This window comes from Manis pentadactyla, chromosome 13 (genome assembly GCF_030020395.1).
Source record: "Manis pentadactyla isolate mManPen7 chromosome 13, mManPen7.hap1, whole genome shotgun sequence".
In the NCBI taxonomy this organism is placed as follows: domain Eukaryota; kingdom Metazoa; phylum Chordata; class Mammalia; order Pholidota; family Manidae; genus Manis; species Manis pentadactyla.
The window spans coordinates 32,596,721-32,618,663 of NC_080031.1; the positions used below are offsets into that span (position 1 = coordinate 32,596,721).

The following is a 21,943-nucleotide window of genomic DNA, read 5'->3' on the forward strand; positions in this document are numbered from 1 at the left end:
TAACATTTAACTGATTGCTTTGAGTTCATCACATAGAAAGAACTATCTATTGTATTGAGTAGGATTTGCATTAACTGCATTTAGAATACAGTTGAACTATAATTTTAAATATACACTAGGTTAAGTATAAGCTATACAAAACTGAATCTAAGTTATTTAAGCTTTCTGCTAATGAGTCTTATTATGGATGTATAATTTACAAACCTAGGCATGGATGTGTTATATTTTACCTGATAATTCTCCATCTGTGTGTCCCTGCTCCATGCTGGTGCAATATGGAATCAGGAACACCTTACATATGTGCTGTTATTCAAATAAGCAATATGTTCAAACAGAAGATTGATAAAAAGGAACTGTGTCTTTTTTTTCATTGAGAGAAAGAAGTTGGTTTTTCTAATAAACAGCTTTGGCATTCACCAAATATCTAATGTGAGAAGGAACATCACTCTCACAAATACCTGTTTTATTCACTTTCCTCTTATGAAACATATTAATATTGGCCCCAAATAAGTCATTTTTCTAAATTGCTATGGCCTGAGGAAGGTAACAGGGAGTAGTGAAAAAAAGTATGAAAAATGTAGTCAAAAGACCCAGGCTGGAGTCCCAGCTTCGTCACTTAATGACTGTATTTGTTTAATGTGTTTGTTTATGAAAGCAAAGGATTACCCCCACTCCACCTACATCTCATTAGAATTATTTTTTTATATTGCTTCTTACAAAATGACTCTTTAATTAAAGGAGAATATGCTGCTCACTGGTTCTTTCAAGCTATTATGTGCATTTCAAATTCATAATCACAAATTTCATAAAACTTTTTGTGCCTCTTTGCAAATATTTTCAATCACTAAATTAAAACTATTAAATCAAAATGGATCTCTGCTAAAAGATGTTCATAGTTAACATGAAGAGAATCATAGTATTATTCAAGCTTTGTGGATATAGAATTTTAGAACCAGCATAATAGACAGAGAGAAGGAAACGCTCTACTATGTGCTTTTCTGAAGCTATTGGCAGTTATCATGAGGAGATGGGGTGTCACGGAGTGGGAATTAAACACCTGGATTTCAGCACTTACTTTTCGTTCATAGTAACACAACTCTATTTAAATCATGTCACTTGCAGGGCCCCCGGTAAGGGAAAGATGTATCTAAAGTGATCTATAATCTGCCATCGGAAAGAATAAAACTGAAGGAATTTTTTTTTTTTACTAATCAGAATAAAGTCAGAGAAAGAAATACAGCAAATCACCACTAAGAATGGATGTCCTTAAGATATATAAGACAGTATGATGGAGCAAATCATATGTCATAAATATGAAGAATTTATTAAAGATACTGATTTATTCCTATTTCCCTTATAAAAGAATAAGCCTTTTTCACCAAATTTAGATATCCAAATAAAAGTATTATATTTTATGAAACTTGAATTCTTGATTATACATACAGATTAGGAATTCTGAATATAACAGATGTGTTACACTACAGCTATGAAAACCTTGGAACAGTTAGCCAACAAAATAAGTGCTTTTTACACTATATATTTCACTACCACATTGGTAAATTTTCTATTTGAAGACTGTCTTAGTTTGGTTTCCCCCAAAAGCATACCTAAAACCCATAATTTTTGTGTAATCAGTTGCTTTGGGAAATAAAGAACACACTGAAAGGGAAGTGGAAAAATTCAGTCAATAAAAGGTTCATCTTTCTAGCAAATTACTATGTGGGTGGCAGGGGTTTAATCTCATTTAAAATTAGCATAAACTAATTACTGAAAGCTAGTGTAGAGCATAGTGTCAGAATCACCTCACTTGGGGGAGAAGGAAGTTGCAGTATTTATGACCAGCTCCTGTCTGTGATTGTATGAGGGCTGCTGGGGAGGAGGGCATTAATTCTGTGGCACTTCTGACCTGGACTCTCCACCCTAAGGGCAAAGTAGGCTCTACAGACCAGAGAAGATCCTGAGTCAAGGAGATTCAGGCACTGGCAGTTAGAAGGTGAGCAAGTATGCACTGAATTAGTAAGAGAAGCCCAGGTGAAGTATCACTCGTGTCCATCCCAGTGACTGACAATACAGACTTATGACTTTGAGTCCCCCCAGGATTCTTGAGCCCAAGAAGGACTCTACCCCAACATCCTTTACTGCCTCTGCTGGGAACTTGCAATGAAAGAGAGTTCACCACTTTGAGAGGCAGGCATCCCTTTTGTTCCCTCCCCCTTAAAAGAGGGGGTTGTCCTAATTAAAAACTTCTTTAATTTCAAACATCCCCAAGTATACAGAAAATAAAAAATATGCACACACACACACAAGTGTTGTGTACCTCTTTTCTTAATATTTGATGAGAGTTCTTATTCCCCATCTTCTCCCTAAATCTCTTCTTTATTAAACAGCCTTAGTTCTTCTTGGTCTAAGGTTCTTTATTATCCTCTCCCATCTGTGCAACGTACCCCTGGAACTAAAGTCCCATTTGCTTGCTATCTTACAAGGTTGTAGTTTTAAGTCCACAGCTTGTTTGCAAAAGCCCCTTGCCTCATCTTTTTCTTTTGGTGGAGCTGAAGTAAACTAAATAAATTAAACAAACTAAAGCTCTGTTTTTATCTGTACTAACATATTTTAAATCATGTTAAAAATCAACATTCAAGGGACATTTGGGTGTTTGGAATTTCTATAGAATAAAGGGATTAGTGAGAGCAACTGCCCTCATTACAGTAAGTTTCTAACACTTACCAGGCATTATGTCCTTGTAACTACCAAATATGTTGTACCATTTTCTCCTTGTCACTGAATTCTCTAGAACATAATAATGTCTGGGAGAGGAATTTCCAGCTGACTTTTAAATTCAAGTTAAAAGGAAACCAAATCACTCACACTCTAGAGTGCCACTGCAGGTCTTTAGCTTGAAGACAGTGCTCGATATAATGATCGCAGCTTCATAATAGGTCAAGGTAATACACACCAGCCCTTATCTAGGAAGACCCCTGAGTGCTTAATACACCACTGATACAAAGAGGATTAACATGAAATTGGATTGTGGGTTGAGGCTGAACTTTCATTCATTTACGAGTCTCAGATGGGTCTTAATAAACTAGTGTTTGTGACATTTATATCCTCATTAGCTTCTTTATTCATCCATTCAATCAATATTTATTTAGCATTTATTCTCTCTTTAAAGCTATCTTAGTCTCGCAATCAGATGACACCACTTCTCCTTAAAATCCATGGCAGAGTCCCTTTGCTGTAGTGTTTCAGTTACTTCTGTTTGAGCATTATCCCCTTATGCGATAATAAACACCCTTTTATCAGCAGTGCGGACTTCCTTATCTTTACAGGCCTTGAATCTCCTTACCTAAAACTTATACATAGGAGACATTCTACTGAATTAAATTTATATGAAGGTGGGGTCCAGATGGAAAAGTGCCCTAGATTCATTTTTCACTAATTTTAATGAGTGAAGATTTAGAAATCACATTCATAAAGATTGATTATGCCATAATTTGTTAATAAAACAATTGCAGTGACCGTATCTGGCATTTACCTTATTAGTCTACATAGCCCTGAGTTTAGAACTGAATCATTTGACCACCACCATAGATATTTCTCAACAACTGTTTCCCAAAAAACAAATTAGAAAAAGTAATTAAATGAGTCAACAAGTCACTTTTCTTAAGTGTTTTATTCTTGTAAAGACAGGCTCCTTTGAAAGTGAACAATCAATATAACTTGTATATCCTTGCTAATCCATTGGCTAGAGCTTTAAACAGACACTTGATCATTAGTTTTTGTCTAGTTACCTTCTCTTTCTTTTAAGAAGATAAAAAGAATAGAGACACGGATTCTCTACTACATTTTTCTGTCCTTATGAAAGGCCATAATTAATTATTACAACAAAGTTCTCACCTTAAGCCCTGTTTTCCCTTCACAACTGGACCAAACACACATGTATGAAGGTAGTGCTATTTTATATTCTTATCTTTCACCCCAAGCTGTTTATTTTCCCTCTTCAAAAAAAAATAACATGAGAAATGCAAAGACACAAGGTTTGGCTAGCATCCCAAGTCAAGTCACTCCAATTTTTTTTCTTTTTTATTTTGAGGTAGTCTTCACTTTGGTTGACATGAAGAAAGCTGTGTAAACCACACCCATGACAGTGTCAGTTTTCCCAATCTAAGAAAAATGTGAACAAATGACATTTCAGGTACAGGACACTTTACTATGGAATATAAATTCAATTTTTTCACAAAGAAATTTCTATCTGGTAGCGGATGCTTGGCAAAGGGACCAAGATCTGACCTTAAACCATGGCCACCGTAACATCAGGGCAGCGAGTGTTCAAAGGCAGTGAAGCCTTTGCAATAGTTTATGCAACACATTTGTTTTTCCCATCCAGGAACTGGCTCAGCAAAAATGATATTCTCCCTAGCATCACCAAACCAGGTAAATAAATCTTCACATCGCTGCTCCCCAAGGCCCTTGGTTCCCGGAATGCTGATGCATAGCCAGCTTTGCAAGGCTTTTTCTGCCAGGATTTTTGTCACTTTCAGTTTGTGGTTTCTGTAAGTCTTCACCCCTTAAAAATGTATTACATAAACTTTAATTTATTGCAGTTCTTTGCTAGGCAATCTAGAACTGACAGTGATTTCTTTATGGAGACAGTGCAGAATTTCCACAGGTTCCACATCTTTTTAACAGTTCCAAGTGTTTAAACTCTGAAATTAATTTAAAAGAAACAGAGGTTATTCACTGTGGCCACACAGAGATCACAAGCCAAGAGTGTTAAGAGAAGAGGCAGGATGAATATGTGGGCTTAAACAGTGTGCAAAAAGGTTTAAATAGCTGCACCAGAGAAAGTTGCTGTGAATCAGCAAAAGATAAATAAGGGATGGCTGAGTGACAACAATCCCTGCAGAGGTCAAACATCAGGAACCTCTAGTAGACTCAATAATAGAGTACGCAGTTTCCCAGCTGAGTACAGGTCACCGAGTGTTCCTTGATAATTGTCTTTGCACAGGCTGTATCTGGGATTCCAGGAGATTAAGGGGGCTCCAGCCTGCTCAGGCCATGCTAAATCACTCAGGTTTAAATTACCTAATATAATGACTAATTAAGTTCTTTCTTGACTGAACTTTCTTTCTATTCCCATCTATTTATTTCTTTTCTCATCTTTATTGTGACATGGGCAAGGAAATATCAATTTTAGATAAACTGTGGACTAAGTAAATCTGGCAATATAAAACACTTAGAGGTGCTATGTAAAACATTACCAGTGCATGGTTGAGCTTCCAATAAAGTAAAAAAAATCTCCAGGGGTCAAGAATGAAAGCAACTACACTGAAGGAAGTTGCCAGACTGGGAAACCTGCCTGGGGATTTAGTGCTCACCCAGTATCAGGCACTGGCCTCAGTCAAGGCAATAAGCTAGACCTTAGATCCCATATAAAGCCAGACTATTGAAGGGTGACACTCCAATAAAATGGAAGAGTAGAAAAGAACCTTCTAGTTGTGTGTTTTCTGTCTTGGCCAGGCTAAGTGTGCTGCAGGAGGCATCTTCTGTGAGAATTTGTCATCACAGTCTTCTTTGGACAGATTGTATTTGAATTGATAACACGTACTGTGATCTGGGAGTCTGGAAACTGAGAAATTATCATAAAAGTGGCCCCAAGCCAGTGATAACCAACATTCCGCTATCTGTTAGAAACAAATACAAAACATCTTAGAAGGAAAATCTTAAGAGATATTGGCTGAGAATTTCCCAGAGTTATTGAAGGGCAATCCTCATATTCAGGAAGCATGACCAATTCTGAGCAATATACACAAAAATAAAAAGTAAAAGTCTGAACTAATTGTAGTGAAACTGCAGAAAACTTACAGACTTAAAGGTCTTAAATGTAATCAAAAAGAAGAGATGAGAGGAGCAGATTCCAATTCACCAATAGTCAAATATGCAAAACTCTTGTTTTCCAGCACAATTCACACACAAATCACTGACTTTCAAAGAACTGTTTTTAGAGGACATTTATATTCTAAAAACAATCTAATTCTTTCTTTGATAATGAGAGTATATGCAAATCTTGCATTGTTACCTTTGAGGACACCAATGAGGTTATAGAACTGCTAATTAGTAACTGTCATCAGATTTTCTCTTATTGAAGGAATTAGTTTTATACAAAGTAAGAATTTTAATTTCAAATGCAGATGTAAATTTGTATTTTTTTAATCCTATATTTCATTTTCCTAAAATTTCTGTTCCCAATTTCCTAGACAGTCCTAAAAGCATTCTTAGAAAAAGAAATGAATCTAGCAGAAAAAAGTGTCTTGATGTTGTTTTGTCCTTATTCATTTATTATAATAAAACATTGCTCTATTTTATATTTGCTGTGTTTATTACTCTATTTTATTGCTGTATCTCACCTGCTCATATGCAGGTGAAATTAACTAAATATTCTGTGGTATCACAAGTATCTAAAAACAGATGGTGACTTAGAAAAATCTTGCTTGCTGCTCAGAACAAAAATCCTATCAACTCATAAAATCATTCTTACCAGTTGAAAACACTAACAGTGCCTCATACATTTCTATAAATTATCAATAAATTAAATACATCTAAATTCTTTGAACCAAAATCATTTTAAGTTTTCTGTTAATTATATTATTTTTTAGAAATATATATTAACTATTTGTTTCATATTGTCATTCTCTTTGAGAGGATGATAGCATAATAGCTTTCTGAATAAGTTATAATGAAATGATTGGTCATTTATACTGTGTGACTGAAAAGAAATTAGAGTCTTTTTTTTTTTTACTTTAACCACTTAAATTTTAATGCAGTTTACAAATTCTAATTAGGATACATTACTTTTATAAGGAAAACTCTATCATTTTCTTATATTTCCATGTGGTATTATGCTAGAATAATTAAATATTTTCAAATACATATATATAATAATTCAGTAAACTAAACTGGTTTTCTCTTATTTCATTATGTCTTTGCAGATTGTGAGTGTTGGGAAGCATGTTAAAGGCTACCATTATATCATTGCAAACTTGGTAAGAACCTATTATTTTCTATTTTTCATCAGGATTGCTCAAGCATTCAAGATTATTTTAACTGTGCTTTAAAATAACTCTCCAATAAATGATAAGACTACATTGCTTACTAAGCTTTTTCTAACACACAAGATATTATTTTTGTTACAATGATCATTATATTTCTAATGTGGAGTTCAATATATTTTGAAGTAGATTAGTTTGGTATCTGCCAAAGCAACCGTTACAACTATTATGTTTGCTTTAATTATGATCTCACTTGGCAAATTAAATAATGGCTTTTTCTCTGTGTAAATGATGAATGTGCTACTCTGAATAAAGATTGCCAATATTTAGGGTATTACAAGAATGATTGAAATTGATGACCTATGCCCTCTAATTTTAAGTAAAACAAGATCAAAATAGCTGAATAAGGAAGTCTTTCGGAGTAATCTAAATTTTTAAAAACTGTGTCAACTTTTCACATGTTACATATGGATGGCTATTGAACAAGAAACATGTGTTAGTATAAAATCTTTAAAGGCCTAAGGCAAGTCCTTTAGATTTCTTGGCAAGGCTCACTAAATATCTCTTTATTAACTTTGCAGTGTGGGGGAAACTGGCTAAGCAGAGGGCCATTTTCCTTGCATTATTAGAGTACCATCTGCCCCAAGGGCTTGATCTCAAAAGCGGTTTATCCTAGGAAAGTTAAGAATATTTTCTCCTTTTTCTCTTTTCCTACCATATATTTCTTTGGTGAGGATCTTGTGTTTGAAACAAGAAAAGAAACAGGCTGCAGAAGAGATTCAGATTTAGCACTTCACATGGCAAGGGAGCCATCACATTTTGAAACAGAAATTTTCAGTCCATAGTGAACTGGGAGGTAGTTCACTATGGAGATACTGAAATGTAGAAATAGACTATAAACTCTTATTGCATTGTGTTTCTTGAATAAAGTTTGCTGCTTAACAGCTTATAATGAAAGTACTGAGAAATTTTGACTTGGCTTTTCCATTGCTTTTGGTAGACCCATAGTCTGGATGTTTTAATATATTTTATAAAAATATAAAATATAAAGCTAATTTTTACTTTAATAGTGGTATTAATCACTGTAAGAGAAAAAAAACCTTATGTTTATGGAATGTTTGCATTCACCATGACATTACACAGGAGATTCTAGCAAACAGAAGAATCTGGCATCTATTCTTTCCAAACAGTTAAAAAAAAAATTCAGTGTGTTGTAGACTGTCATGCCAGAAGTGCATACTTATCATTGACAAACCAAATGAAATAGAAAAACTAATATCTACAACATCCTAATGGGTATCACAGGCTGTCTTAAGCAATCCTACTAGATGGCAGCTTATTTAAGTCATCTATATAATGACCAAGTAACATCATATGCAGTAGAAAATTAATTTGTATTAGGGAATATAATCATCACTCTCACTAAAAATAACCAAGCTTTTACTGTATTTGGTTGATATCATTGTAACACATGATTAAGCCATTAACTTGTGCATATCTACATTATAATATAATGTATTATTATAGACTCTATTGCTTTACTCATTTATCCTCATATAGCTGTGACTTTCAAAGTTGGAGTGATTTTTGTTTCATTGGGCCAATCCAATAACTATTGCTTGAGAACTATGTGCATAGGATTCCCAAATGTGAAATCAATTCAGTATCAAAGAAAGATTATATTAATATTATATTTAATGTTGAAAGACTGAATGATTTTCCCCTAAGATCAGAAACAAGACAAGGACATCCCTCTCATCATTTTTCTTGAGCTTGTACTGAACGTTCTGGCAAAGGATATTGCATAAGAAAAGTAAATAAAAGTCATCCAGACTGAAAAAGATTTTGTGTGTAGAAAAATCCTAAGAAATTAATTAAAAACTATGAGAACTAATAAATGGGCTCAGCAGAGTTGCAGGATGTAAGGTCCACATATAACAATCTACGTACTAGCAACAAATATTCCAAAAGTGATATTAAGAAAATAATTCCATTTATAACTTACAATTACAGTTAATGGGGAACTGCTACTTAGCCAACTCATCAAGACCCATTTAGTTGGAGGGACCAAGATGAAGACACGGGAAGCTCGGGAACTTCCCTCCTCCCACAGACACTCCCATGGAGCAATCTGAGAGAAGTCCAGAAACTAGTTGAGCAACTCCTACATGCCATGTCATTAAGAAAAGAAAATACCCACTTTGAAATGGGCAAGAAAGGTTGAGACACATAACCAAAAGTATGAATACTAACCCTAGCACAATTCCACAAACAGAAAGGAATCCCTAACTCCCAGCTTCTCCATGAGAAGCAAAGTATTTGGAGCATATATTTAATACCCCATCTTTTAAGACTGCCTCTCAAGAGAGCTCCCCAAAATACCTAGCTCTGAAACTATGTCCACAAGACCACAAGACTATAGGAAACAAAGAAGCTGTTCTTTACAAGCACACAAGCACTTGCTAAAACTATAGTCACAGGCTTAGAACAGAGGGATCTGGCAAAAACATCAAAATTTAAAGACAAAGAGAAAAGCAACTTCTTAAGTACAAGGGAGCTACTGTAAGATTATCAGTGTATTTTTCAGCAGAAACTTTACAAGCAAGAAGGCAGTGGGATGATATATTCAAAATGCTGATAAAAAAACTGTCAATCAAGAATACTGTGCTTGGCAAAGTTCTACTTGAGATTTGTAGGAGAGACAAAGAATTTTTCAGACAAATAAAAGCTGAAGAGCTGATCATCATGAAAAGCCTTACAAGAAATGCTAACATTTCAAGCTGAAATAAAAGGACACAAATCAGTAATATGAAAAAAAATATGAACACCACCAGTAAACGACAAAATATAGATGAATTCTGAATATTCCAATATTGGAATGGTGATGGGTCAATCACTTCTAACTCTAATATAAAAGTTAAAATACAAAGTATTTTTAAAAATTATTTCTTAATGGATACACAGTATTAAAAATGCAAATTGTGACATCAAAAACATAAAATGTGGGAGGGAATGTGTAAAGTTATAGAGCTTTTGTATGTGCTCAAAATTCAGTTATCAGCTTAAAATAAACTGTTATAAGATGTTTTATGTAAGCTTCATGGTATGAAAAAATAAAAACCTGTAGTAGAAACAGAAAGGATGAAGAGAAATGAATCAAAATGTACCACTACAGAAAAATCATGATATCACAAAAGAAGAGAGAAGGAGAGGAAGAAAGGAACAAAAGAACTAAAATCAGCTAGAAAACAATTAACAAAATGTTAGTATTAATTTTACCATTAATGTTACCATTAACTAAATGTAAATGAACTAAGTTCTCCAATCAAAAGACATAGAGTGGCTGAATGGATTAAAAAGAAAAAAAGAGACCCAACTATATCCTGACTATAAGAGACTCATCTCAGCTTTAAGAACACATAGATTGAAACTGAAGGAATAGAAATACATTCTCCATGCAAATGGCAAATGAGGAAAGAAGCAGCTTTATTTATATCAGTTAAAATTGACTTTGAGCCAAACACTGTAAGAAACAAAGCTTATTTATAATGATAAAGGGGACAATTCATCAACAGAATATAACATTTGTAAATATTTGTATATCCAACATCAGAGCACGTAAATATATATAAAACAAACATTACATTTTTTTGGTAGTAAAGGTCTGAAAAGAGAAATAGACAGCAATAAAATAACAGTAGGGAACTTCAATACCCCATTTTCAACAGTGGACAGATCCTTGAGACAGAATATCAGTGAGGAGACATTGGACTTAAACTACCCACTAGAACACATGGACATAACAGACACACAGAATATTCCATCTGACAGCAGAAGAATATAGAGTCTTCTCAAGCACACAGGGAACATTCTCCAGAACAGATCATATATTAGTGCACAAAACAAGTCTTAATCAGTTCAAGAAAACTGAAATTATATCAAGCATATTTTCCAACCAAAATGATATGAAACAAGTAATGATTCACAAGAAGAAAACAAAAATCTACAAATGTGGAGATTAACCAAATGCTCCTGACACTCTAATGGGTCAAAGAAAAAATCGAAAGAGAAACCAAAAAATACCTTGAGATAAAAGAGAATCATAACATGCCAGAACATAAGGAATACAACAACAGCAGTTCTAGGATGGAAGTTTATAATGATAAATACCCACATAAGAGAGAAGAAAGTTGTCAACAAACAATCTAACTTTATGCTTTAAAGAACCAGAAAGAGAAGAACAAACTAAGCACCAAAAGCTAATAGAAGAAAGGAAATAACAAAGATTAAAGTGGAAGTAAGTGAGATACAAACTAAAAGATAGTAGAAAAGATGAATGAAACTAAAAGTTGGTTTTTTGAAATGATAAACAAAATTGACAAATTTTAACTAGACTAAGAATAAAAGATAGAAGACTTAAATAAAATCAGAAATGTAAGAAGATACATTATAGCTGATACCACACAGATACTAAGGATCATAAAAAATTACTATGAAGGATTATACACCAACAACTTATATAACCTAGCTGAAATGGGTAAGTTCCTAGAAACATACAACCTACCAAGCATGAATCATGATGAAAAAAAATCTTAATAGAGCAATAACAAGTAAGGAGTTTGAATCAATAATCAAAGTACTACTGACAAAAAAGAAGTCCAAAAACAGATGGCTTCATAGGTGAATGCTACCAAACATTTAAAGAAGAAGTAATACCAGTCATTTTCAAATTATTTCAATAAATAGAAGAGGAAGGAAAACTTCCAAACTTTTTTCAAAGGCCAGCATTGCACTGATGACAAAGCCAGACAAGGATATTACAAAAAAAGTAAATTACAGGCTTATATCCTTGATGAACATAGATGTAGAAGTCCTCAACAAAATATTAGCAAACCAAATTCAGCAATATATTAAAAGGATAATACAGAGATAATACCAAGATCAAGAGTGTTTTATCCCAGTCATGCAAGGATTATTAAACATCTGCAAATCAGTGTGATATAACACATTAACAAAAGGACAAAAATCATATGACCATTTCAATAGATAGAGAAAAAGCATTTGACAAAATTCAACATCATTTCATGATAAAGTACTGTCAACAAATTAGGTATAGGAGGAATGTACCTATACAACAAAGGTCATGTATAACAAGCCCACATCTAATAATATATCCAATGTTGAAAAGCTGTAAAATCTTTCCCTTTAAGGTCAGAAATAGAAGAAGAATGTCCATTCTCTTACTATTTATCAGTATAATACTCAAAATACTGGCCAGAGCAATTAGGCAAGAAAAGAAATAAAAAACATACAAATTGAAAAGGAAGAAGTAAAATTGTGTCTCTTTGTAAATGACATGATATTATCTGTAGAAAGCCCTAAAGATTCCACCAAAAAACTTTTAGAAAAACTTTTTCTAAGACTTTCAGTTAATAGAGAATAGAATGATAGTATCCAGGAAGGTAGGGGAAATAGAAAGAAATAGGTAAAGTGTACAAACTTTCAGTTATGAGACAAAAAATTCTTAGGATTATGTGTAATGAGGACTTATAGTTGAGAACATTGTATTATGTAATTGAAATTTGCTAAGAAAGTAGAACTTCAGTGTTCTCACCAAAATGTAAAAAAAAAATCAAAAAGTTAAATACGTAAGGTGATGAATATGTTAATTAATTCCATGATGGGAATCCTTTCACAATGTATACATATATCAAATCATCACATTGTATACTTTAAGCATATTACAACTTATCTATCAATTATACTTTGATATAGCTGAAGAAAAGACTGATTTAACAGTAGTAATAAGAACTGATTTCTAAAATAATTCTTATTGGTTACTGGTAGCTACAAATATTCCAGAAACTTTAAAATATTATGTAGTCATAATGTTGGAAACCAAAGCAGAAAGTACAAAGTCCAACTTATATTTACCAAAAAGAGAAGAGTGAAGCAAAGCAGACATCAATATATGATAGATGAAATTATATCACAAATTTATAAACACACATTTTTGAAAATGTCAAGGACCTCCTTTATTTAAACAAGGTTAATCCCTGGAGAAGCTGAACTTAAATATGGATATTCTTTGGGTTCTTTTAACATGATAATCCTCTAAGCCAAGAAAAAAATAAATAATGTCACAGAAATATTGGCTTCTTAGTGACCATTAAATTCTTTGACTGAAACATAGAAGTCAGAGGCCATGTATTTAAATAAAATAACATTCAATTTCATAGATGCAAATGGCTGTGAATGCTCCCCAGCATTATTTAAAACTGTCCTTTCATTATCTGTAAGTTGAGTTTATATTCAATTAACTGCAGTTCATCTTATGCATCCTTCTATCCTGACTAAATAGGAGTGGATTGTTTTCCAGGTCCCACTCATCCTGTCTTTGTAGCTGTTGCAGTGTGCTGGGACATCTAGCCAGGCCAAAAGAAATGAGAATCCCTTCTCTTTATTACTCAAACCTTAGCCTGCTTGTGGGTCCAAGAAGACCCCAGCAAGCTGACACCATCCAAGTAGCATGAGCTGCGCCTGATATGCAAGTGGACAGACATGCCCCTCCTTGATTCTTGAAAATTGCCTGTGATTATCACTGCCACTATCATTAAAAAATGCATATTAAGGATGGGCAAAGTTTGTAAGAAGTGGTAAAAGGTTGCTGAAATCTTTCTTCTCTTGTTTTTTTTGTGGTTTGTATGTGGGTACATGTATGTTTTTTTACACATTCTCATCATCCAGAGGTACTGAAGAATGTACATGGTCTCTCGGATTAAGCTCTGTTCTAGGAATTTCACAGAAATTTAGAGGCAGGAAAACTTATCTCTTAGTTTACTAAAGTTAGTTTTTCAGAGATTTAAGTCAGAAAATTGCTTCCCTACTTTGCCCCTAGACTTTCTCTTTTCCAGTTATTTGCTCATTTTGCTCTTGGTTATTTTTTTAAAGACAGATATGAGCTTTCAAGGATTATATGATAATATCACTTCTCTGCTTAAATTATTTCATTGGCTCCAGGCTGCAAATGTGTTAAAAGAATTTAGGCCCTTCATGAAAGGGCAAGACCCCATGGTTTTTCCAACCCTACTTGCTAATGTTTGTCCTCTCACTCTCCACAGAACTTTTTGCGGTTCTCCTGAAATGATACCCTGACGTTACCCTGGTTGTTGTCACCTTCTACCAGAGTAAACACTCTCAGTCTAAGCACCACATTACTAAAACCCTTTAGGATGAAGTATTTACTATTTACCTTAATAAACAAAGCCCCTGAAGATTTATCCCTGCTTAGCCTCAGCGCCTTGTTTCCACTCCACCTCACACATGTCCATTGCTGAAACCAAACTAATTCCCAGAAGCCTAATGCTGCCTTTATCTTCATGGCTTTAGCTCATGCTGTTGTCCCCAAAGGAGGCACTTACCGACCAATCCCAATTATAGTCACCTCTAGAAAGCTGTCCTTATATACCCAATGTGCTAGCCCTTCTTCTGGGTTTACAAATCACCTCTACGCTGATAGTATATGCATTGACTTATTTTCATTCATGAAATAATTTTGTACCTCCTCTTTACCTGTATTGTCCAGCATCCTGTGGTCCACCTGTACATAAGACATTAGCACACTTGCAAAGTCATTATATATCTCTTTTTATGACCTTATAAAAAGGGCCGTGTATCCTTACTCTTTATCTGTTTAATGCTGCACCCAGCTTATGTCACTGTAGTTATTTTACTGTAATTCTTCTAACTAAACCTCAATATAGATGCTTATAGATCAAAAAATGGGGTTCATTGTAATTTACCCAAGATCACACAGATCCTAAGTCTCAAAAGCAAGGTTGAAATTCTCTTCTGTCTGATTGCAAAGAGTAAATAAATTCAGACAAATAAATAAATTTAAAATGAGTAAATATATAGCCAGAAAGAGACCATTCATTTAATTATTTCCAATACTACCCTTAAGAGGCTCTAGCGTCACAAACTTTCTCTGTATTTATAATCAGTTCTTTCATCACCTGCTGCCAGAAGTTGGATGACTTAATTATGGCACCATTAGCAATGAGAAACTGTTGACATTTGTTCACCTGCAAGGCAAATTCTTAAAATCTTGCTCTAACTTAGATTTTTGATTTTTAAAAATATATTCAGTTTACATCTAGGGAAACACCTGGCTCTGTCATAAAGTAGTATAAAATTACAGAAGGTTCAAGGTATATCATTAAAGATGAACTGAATCTATTCCTTGTATTTCTCCCGGCATCACACACAGACCTACAAGACACACAGACACACACATACACACACCATTCACACCTCAGTTAGAAGATAAGGAAGTGAAGAAACAGAGAGTAAAGTGACTTGTCCACATTTAGGTGTCTTGTTTGTGCCAGAATGGGAGCTAGAACTCAGTTCCCAAAATTTACATTTTTACGTAAGGGCAATGACCCTAATTAAGATCTCATGAACTTAGAATTTTTTTCTTTGGGCTTCCTATAGTTTTCAACTTTTCTGCATTGAGCATGTCTGACTCCACCATTTATCTACTTGATCATGAAAAACTCATACTTTGTACAAGTCAGTTTCTTAACAACCTAATTTTTAAAAGATGTTAAGAGAGAATCTCCCCATTCTACTTGATGTTCCTTCTGTTAACTACCCCAGAGCTATCCCAATATGATTTAGCCAATCTGTAAACCTGAAATGCAAAAGAGCAGAAATGTTTTTTGGTAAATTAGGTAAAATTAAAAGAATGAGCATTTATTGAGTGCCTATGACATGAAGGAACTATAGCTTACATTAATAGTCATCAAGTTATTTAAAGCCCTATAATTTTTTAATGTCCTTTTTCCACTTTCCCCCAAGATGGTTATGAAATGGAAATTAAAAGTCAATAGGAAGTTAATTTTAGGAGATCACTAACCATTGTGACCTGCAATCACTGTGGAACAGCCCATTTCCACAAGCAGAAAGCCTCTCCTCTTGTCTCTTCCCTGTCCTCAAGAGCACTGTTCATGTAGTTACTTAACCACTGATTCCTCCCCATCTCCACTGGAGAGTTGCAGTATTATTGCAGTGTTACTAAGAACTATCAGTTCTCCAATATTTCTCTGGATAAAAACTGAAATCTAAAAGGCCACCAAAATAAACTGTTTCTAAGAAAACTGTTTCACAGTTTAGATCCTATCAATTTTCTATATAAAAGTATTTTAAAACACATGAAAGGAAAATATTGCCTGTACTCAACCAGACATAACTAAAATGAACTGAGCTATCCACCATTCATTCAGATCATAACTGAAAGGAGTTTATAGCCAGATGTGGTAATATTTTTCCTTCACCTTCAGCATAGCAGGATGGAATCGGAGAAATGGAGACTGTTATTTATCAGTTAGACTTTACATCAGATAATTTCTCCAAAGGCTACAGCTTTGCCTAGCTGGTGTGCCTTGGCACTGTGGGATAACACTGCTGAAAGAAAATTATAATGTCATCAATTAGCAACTAATTCAATAGTTGAATCACTGTGGCTTTTAGGGAACCAAAATTTTTTGACTGCCTGTGGGTCTGCTCTATATTCTTGTAGAAGCAAATAAATGTTCAACTGACATTTTACTAGCTAGAGTTTGATGGACAGTGTTTTTCCCATTTCAAACACAATAGATTTGCTTTCTGGTGTCTAGTTTCTTTTCCAGTGAAATGCGAATGTAACTGATAAGCTGTCAAATCCGCTGGCTCATAACAGGCTTGAAATAAATATTTGTTGAAGGAATTAATTAGTAATAGCTATTGAATTAGCTATTTATGAATCCAAACCAGATGTACTAGCTATTTAGCATTATCATTCTCATTTGCATAAGGGAAATAAGGCTAGAAAGTTACAGAGGTGGGATTCAGAGCTGGGACTGTTTCCCACAGTAACACCCTGCTTCTCCTAAGGATGATAGGTACCAAAATTAAGAACACATATATCTGTGTAAGAATACACAGGAGCGAAAGTTGGTGGCATGAGAGAAGAGACAGAGGCTTCCTCCTAAAACTGGATACAATTAGAAAATATAGTTGGCATAACTAACCCTGAGAGAGCAACAGGAAAGAGGACGGTGCCAGACTGCATACTCCTGGAGAAAAGAGCAGACCTCAACGAACGGGGAAATGTACCAAAGCTGTGGCTCGGTGGTACCCAAGCCCTTCCCCCACCCCAGCTCACCGGCAGGAGGAAGAGAAACAGAGCAGGGAGGGAGTGGAAGGCCTGGGACTGCTGAACACCTAGCTCCGGAGATCTGCTCTGGGAGCACAAACCTACATTCATTGGTGCTTTCATGAGAATCGCATGCCTACCGGGTTGGAAAGTTAATACAGGCAGAGTTCTTGGGGAGACTAGGATTCTGGCCACTTGTGGAAAGCAGGGATCCATATCCCGCTGCTCTGGGATAGAAACTTATACCTGTGTGCCTGGCCCACTGGCTCAGGCAGTGTGGACAGGCATAGCAGTCGGGAAGCAGGAAACAGCTCTTTCCTCTCCCCAGGCACCAGTACCGCTCCCCTGAGACCCCCGACATTGCTTCAGGGGCTCAGCAGCTCCAGAATAGAGCTTCTGGACACTAGAGGGCGCCATATACAAACATGAAACACCAAAGGAACCTTGTCCAGAGTAAAATTATTAATACAACTCCCGAGAGAGATTTAAATGATATGGACCTCGTGACTCTTCCTGAAAGGGAGTTCAAAATAAAAATCATCAACATTCTAATGAAGGTACGGAAAGACATCCAAGAACTCAGGAATGAATTCAGGTCGGAGATCCAATTGTTGAAGAGCATGATGGAGGGTATTAAAAGCAGATTGGATACAGTGGAGGAGATGATAAATGAAATAGAAACTAGAGAAGAGGAATACAAAGAAGCTGAGGCACAGAGAGAAAAAAGGATCTCTAAGAATGAAAGAATATTGAGAGAACTGTGTGACCAATCCAAGCAGAACAATATTCACATTATAGGAGTACCAGAACAAGAAGAGAGAGAGAAAGGGATAGAAAGTGTCTTTGAGGAGGTAGTTGCTGAAAACTTCCCCAATCTGGGAAAGGAGATAGTCTCTCAGGCCATGGAGATGCACAGATCTCCCAACACAACGGACCCAAGGAAGACAACACCAAGACACATAGTAATTAAAATGGAAAATATCAAGGATAAGGACAGACTGTTAAAAGCAACCCAGGACAGAAATAAGATCACATACAAAGGAAAGCCCATCAGGCTAACATTAGACTTCTCAGCAGAAACCTTACAGGCCAGAAGGGAGTGGCATGATGTATTTAATGCCATGAAGCAGAAGGGCCTGGAACCAAGATTACTTTATCTGGCAAGATTATCATTTAAATTTGAAGGAAAGATTAAACAATTTCCAGATAAGCAAAAGTTGAGAGAATTTACCTCCCACAAACCATCTCTACAGTGTATTTTGGAGGGACTGCTATAGATGGAAGTATCCATTAAGTTTAATAGCTGTCACCAGAGGTAATTAAACCACAGTAAAGAAAGTAGAACAGCTAATTACTAAGCAAATGTAAAATTAAATTAACTATCCCCAAAGTCAAGAAAGGGATAGACAAAAAGTACAGAATATGATACCTAATATATAAAGAATGGAGGAGGAAGAAAAAGGAGAAACAGAAAAGAACCTTTAGATTGTGTTTGTAAGAGCATACTAAGTGAGTTAAGTTAGACTCTTAGATAGTAAGGAAATTAACCTTGAACCTCTGGTAACCATGAATCTAAAGCCTGCAATGGCAATAAGTACATACCTATCAATAATCACCCTAAATGTAAATGGACTGAATGCACCAATCAAAAGATATAGAGTCACTGAATGGAAAAAAAAACAAGACCCATCTATATGCTGTTTATAAGAGACCCACCTCAAACCCAAAGACATGCACAAACTAAAAGTCAAGGGATAGAAAAAGATAGTTCATGCAAACAACAGGGAGAAAAAAGTAGGTGTTGCAGTACTAGTATCAGACAAAATAGACTTCAAAACAAAGAAAGTCACAAGAGATGAAGAAGGACATTACATAATGATAAAGGGCTCAGTCCAACAAGGGAATATAACCATTATAAATATACATGCACCCAACACAGGAGCACCAGCATATGTGAAACAAATACTAACAGAATTAAAGGAGGAAATAGAATGCAATGCATTCATTTTAGGAGACTTCAACACACCATTCACTCCAAAGGACAGATCCACCAGACAGAAAATAAGTAAGGACACAGAGGCACTGAACAACACATTTAGAACAGATGCACCTAATAGACATCTATAGAACTCTACATCCAAAAGCAACAGGATACACATTCTTCTCAAGTGCACATGGAACATTCTCCAGATCACATACTAGGCCACCAAAAAAGCCTCAGTAAATTCCAAAAGATTGAAATCCTACCAACCAACTTTTCAGACCACAAAGGTATAAAACTAGAAATAAATTGTACAAAGAAAGCAAAAAGGCCCACAAACACATGGAGGCTTAACAACACGCTCCTAAATAATCAATGGATCAGCAACCAAATTAAAATAGAGATCAAGCAATATATGGAAACAAATGACAATAACAACACAAAGCCCCAACCTCTGTGGGACACAGGGAAAGCAGTCTTAAGAGGAAAGTATATAGCAATCCAGGCATATTTAAAGAAGAAGAACAAACCCAAATGAATAGTCTAATGTCATAATTATCAAAATTGGAAAAAGAAAAACAAATGAGGCCTAAAGTCAGCAGAAGAGGGACATAATAAAGATCAGAGAAAAAAATAAATAAAATTGAGAAGAATAAAACAATAGAAAAAAATCAATGAAACCAAAAGCTGGTTCTTTGAGAAAATAAAATAGATAAGCCTCTAGCCAAACTTTTTAACAGAAAAAGAGAATCAACACACATCAACAGAATCAGAAATGAGAAAGGAAAAATCAAGACGGACCCTACAGAAATACAAAGAATTATTAGAGAATACTATGAAAACCTATATGCTAACAAACTGGAAAACCTAGGAGAAATGGAAAACTTCCTAGAAAAATACAACCTTCCAAGACTGACCAAGGAAGAAACACAAAAGTAAAACAAACCAATTACCAGCAAAGATATTGAAGCAGTAATCAAAAAACTACCCAAGAACAAAACCCCTGGGCCAGATGAATTTACCTCAGAATTTTATCAGACATACAGAGAAGATATAATACCCATTCTCCTTAAAGTTTTCCAAAAAATAGAAGAGGAGGGAACACTCACAAACTCATTCTATGAAGCCAACATCACCCTTATACCAAAACCAGGCAAAGACCCCACCAAAAAAGAAAATTACAGACCAATATCCTTGATGAACATAGATGCAAAAATGCTCAACAAAATATTAGCAAACTGAATTCAGAATTACATCAAAAAGATCATACACCATGACCAAGTGGGATTCATCCCAGGGATGCAAGGATGGTACAGCATTCGAAAATCCATCAACATCATCCACCACATAAACAAAAAGAAGGAAAAAAAACCACATGATCATCTCTATAGATGCTGAAAAAGCATTCGACAAAATTCAACACCCATTTATGATAAAAACTCTCAACAAAATGGGTATAGAGGGCAAGTACCTCAACATAATAAAGGCTATAAATGATAAACCCACAGCCAACATCATACTGAACAGTGAGAAGCTGAAAGCTTTTCCTCTGAGATCGGGAACTAAACAGCGATGCCCACTTTCCCCACTGTTATTCAACATAGTACTGGAGGTCCTAGCCACAGCAATTATACAAAACAAAGAAATATATGAATCCAAATTGGTAAAGAAGAAGTTTAACTGTCACTATTTGCAGGTGACATGATATTGTACATTAAAAACCCTAAAGGCTCCACTCCAAAACTACTAGAACTGATATCGGAATACAGCAAAGTTGCAGGTACAAAATTAACACACAGAAATCTGTGGCTTTCCTATACACTAACAATGAACTAATAGAAAGAGAAATCAGGAAAACAATTCCATTAACAATTCCTTCAAAAAGAATAAAATACTTAGGAATAAACCTTACCAAGGAAGTGAAAGACCTATTCCCTGAAAACTATAAGACACTCTTAAGAGCAATTAAAGAGGTCACTAACTAATGGAAACTCATCGCATGCTTTTGGCTAGGATGAATTAATATCATCAAAATGGCCATCCTGCCCAAAGCAATATACAGATTCGATGCAATCCCTATCAAATTACCAACAACATTCTTCAATGAACTGGAACAAATAGTTCAAAAATTCATATGGAAACACCAAAGACCCCGAATAGCCAAAGCAACCCTGAGAAGGAAGAATAGAGTGGTGGGGATCTCATGCCCCAACTTCAAGCTCTACTACAAAGCCATAGTAATCAAGACAGTTTGGTACTGGCACAAGAACAGAGCCACAGACCAATGGAACAGAATAGAGACTCCAGATATTAACCCAAAATATATGGTCAATTAATATATGATAAAGGAGCCATGGACATACAATGGGGAAATGACAGCCTCTTCAACAGATGGTGCTGGCAAAACTGGACAGCTACATGTAAGAGAATGAAACTGGGTGACTGTCTAACCCCATACACAAAAGTAAATTCAAAATGGATCAAAGACCTGAATGTAAGTCATGAAACCATAAAACTCTTAGAAAAAACATAGGCAAAAACCTCTTGGACATAAACATGAGCAACTTCTTCATGAACATATCTCCCCAGGGAAGGGAAACCAAAGCAAAAATGAACAAGTGGGACTATATCAAGCTGAAAAGCTTCTGTACAGCAAAGGACACCATTAATAGAAAAAAAAAGGTACCCTACAGTCTGGGAGAATATATTCATAAATGA

General features: G+C 35.1%; 1 protein-coding gene across 7 annotated transcripts in view; it reads left to right on the forward strand.

Annotated features, from left to right (window-relative positions):
- Window positions 1–21,943, forward strand: part of GRIA4 (glutamate ionotropic receptor AMPA type subunit 4) — a 413,780-nt gene that overhangs the window by 297,332 nt on the left and 94,505 nt on the right. For all 7 annotated transcript variants that reach the window (XM_057491184.1, XM_057491182.1, XM_057491183.1 and 4 more), the window contains exon 6: window positions 6,987–7,040. In XM_057491184.1, coding sequence (XP_057347167.1) covers window positions 6,987–7,040 — 54 coding nt within the window. The remainder of the gene's footprint in view (window positions 1–6,986; window positions 7,041–21,943) is intronic.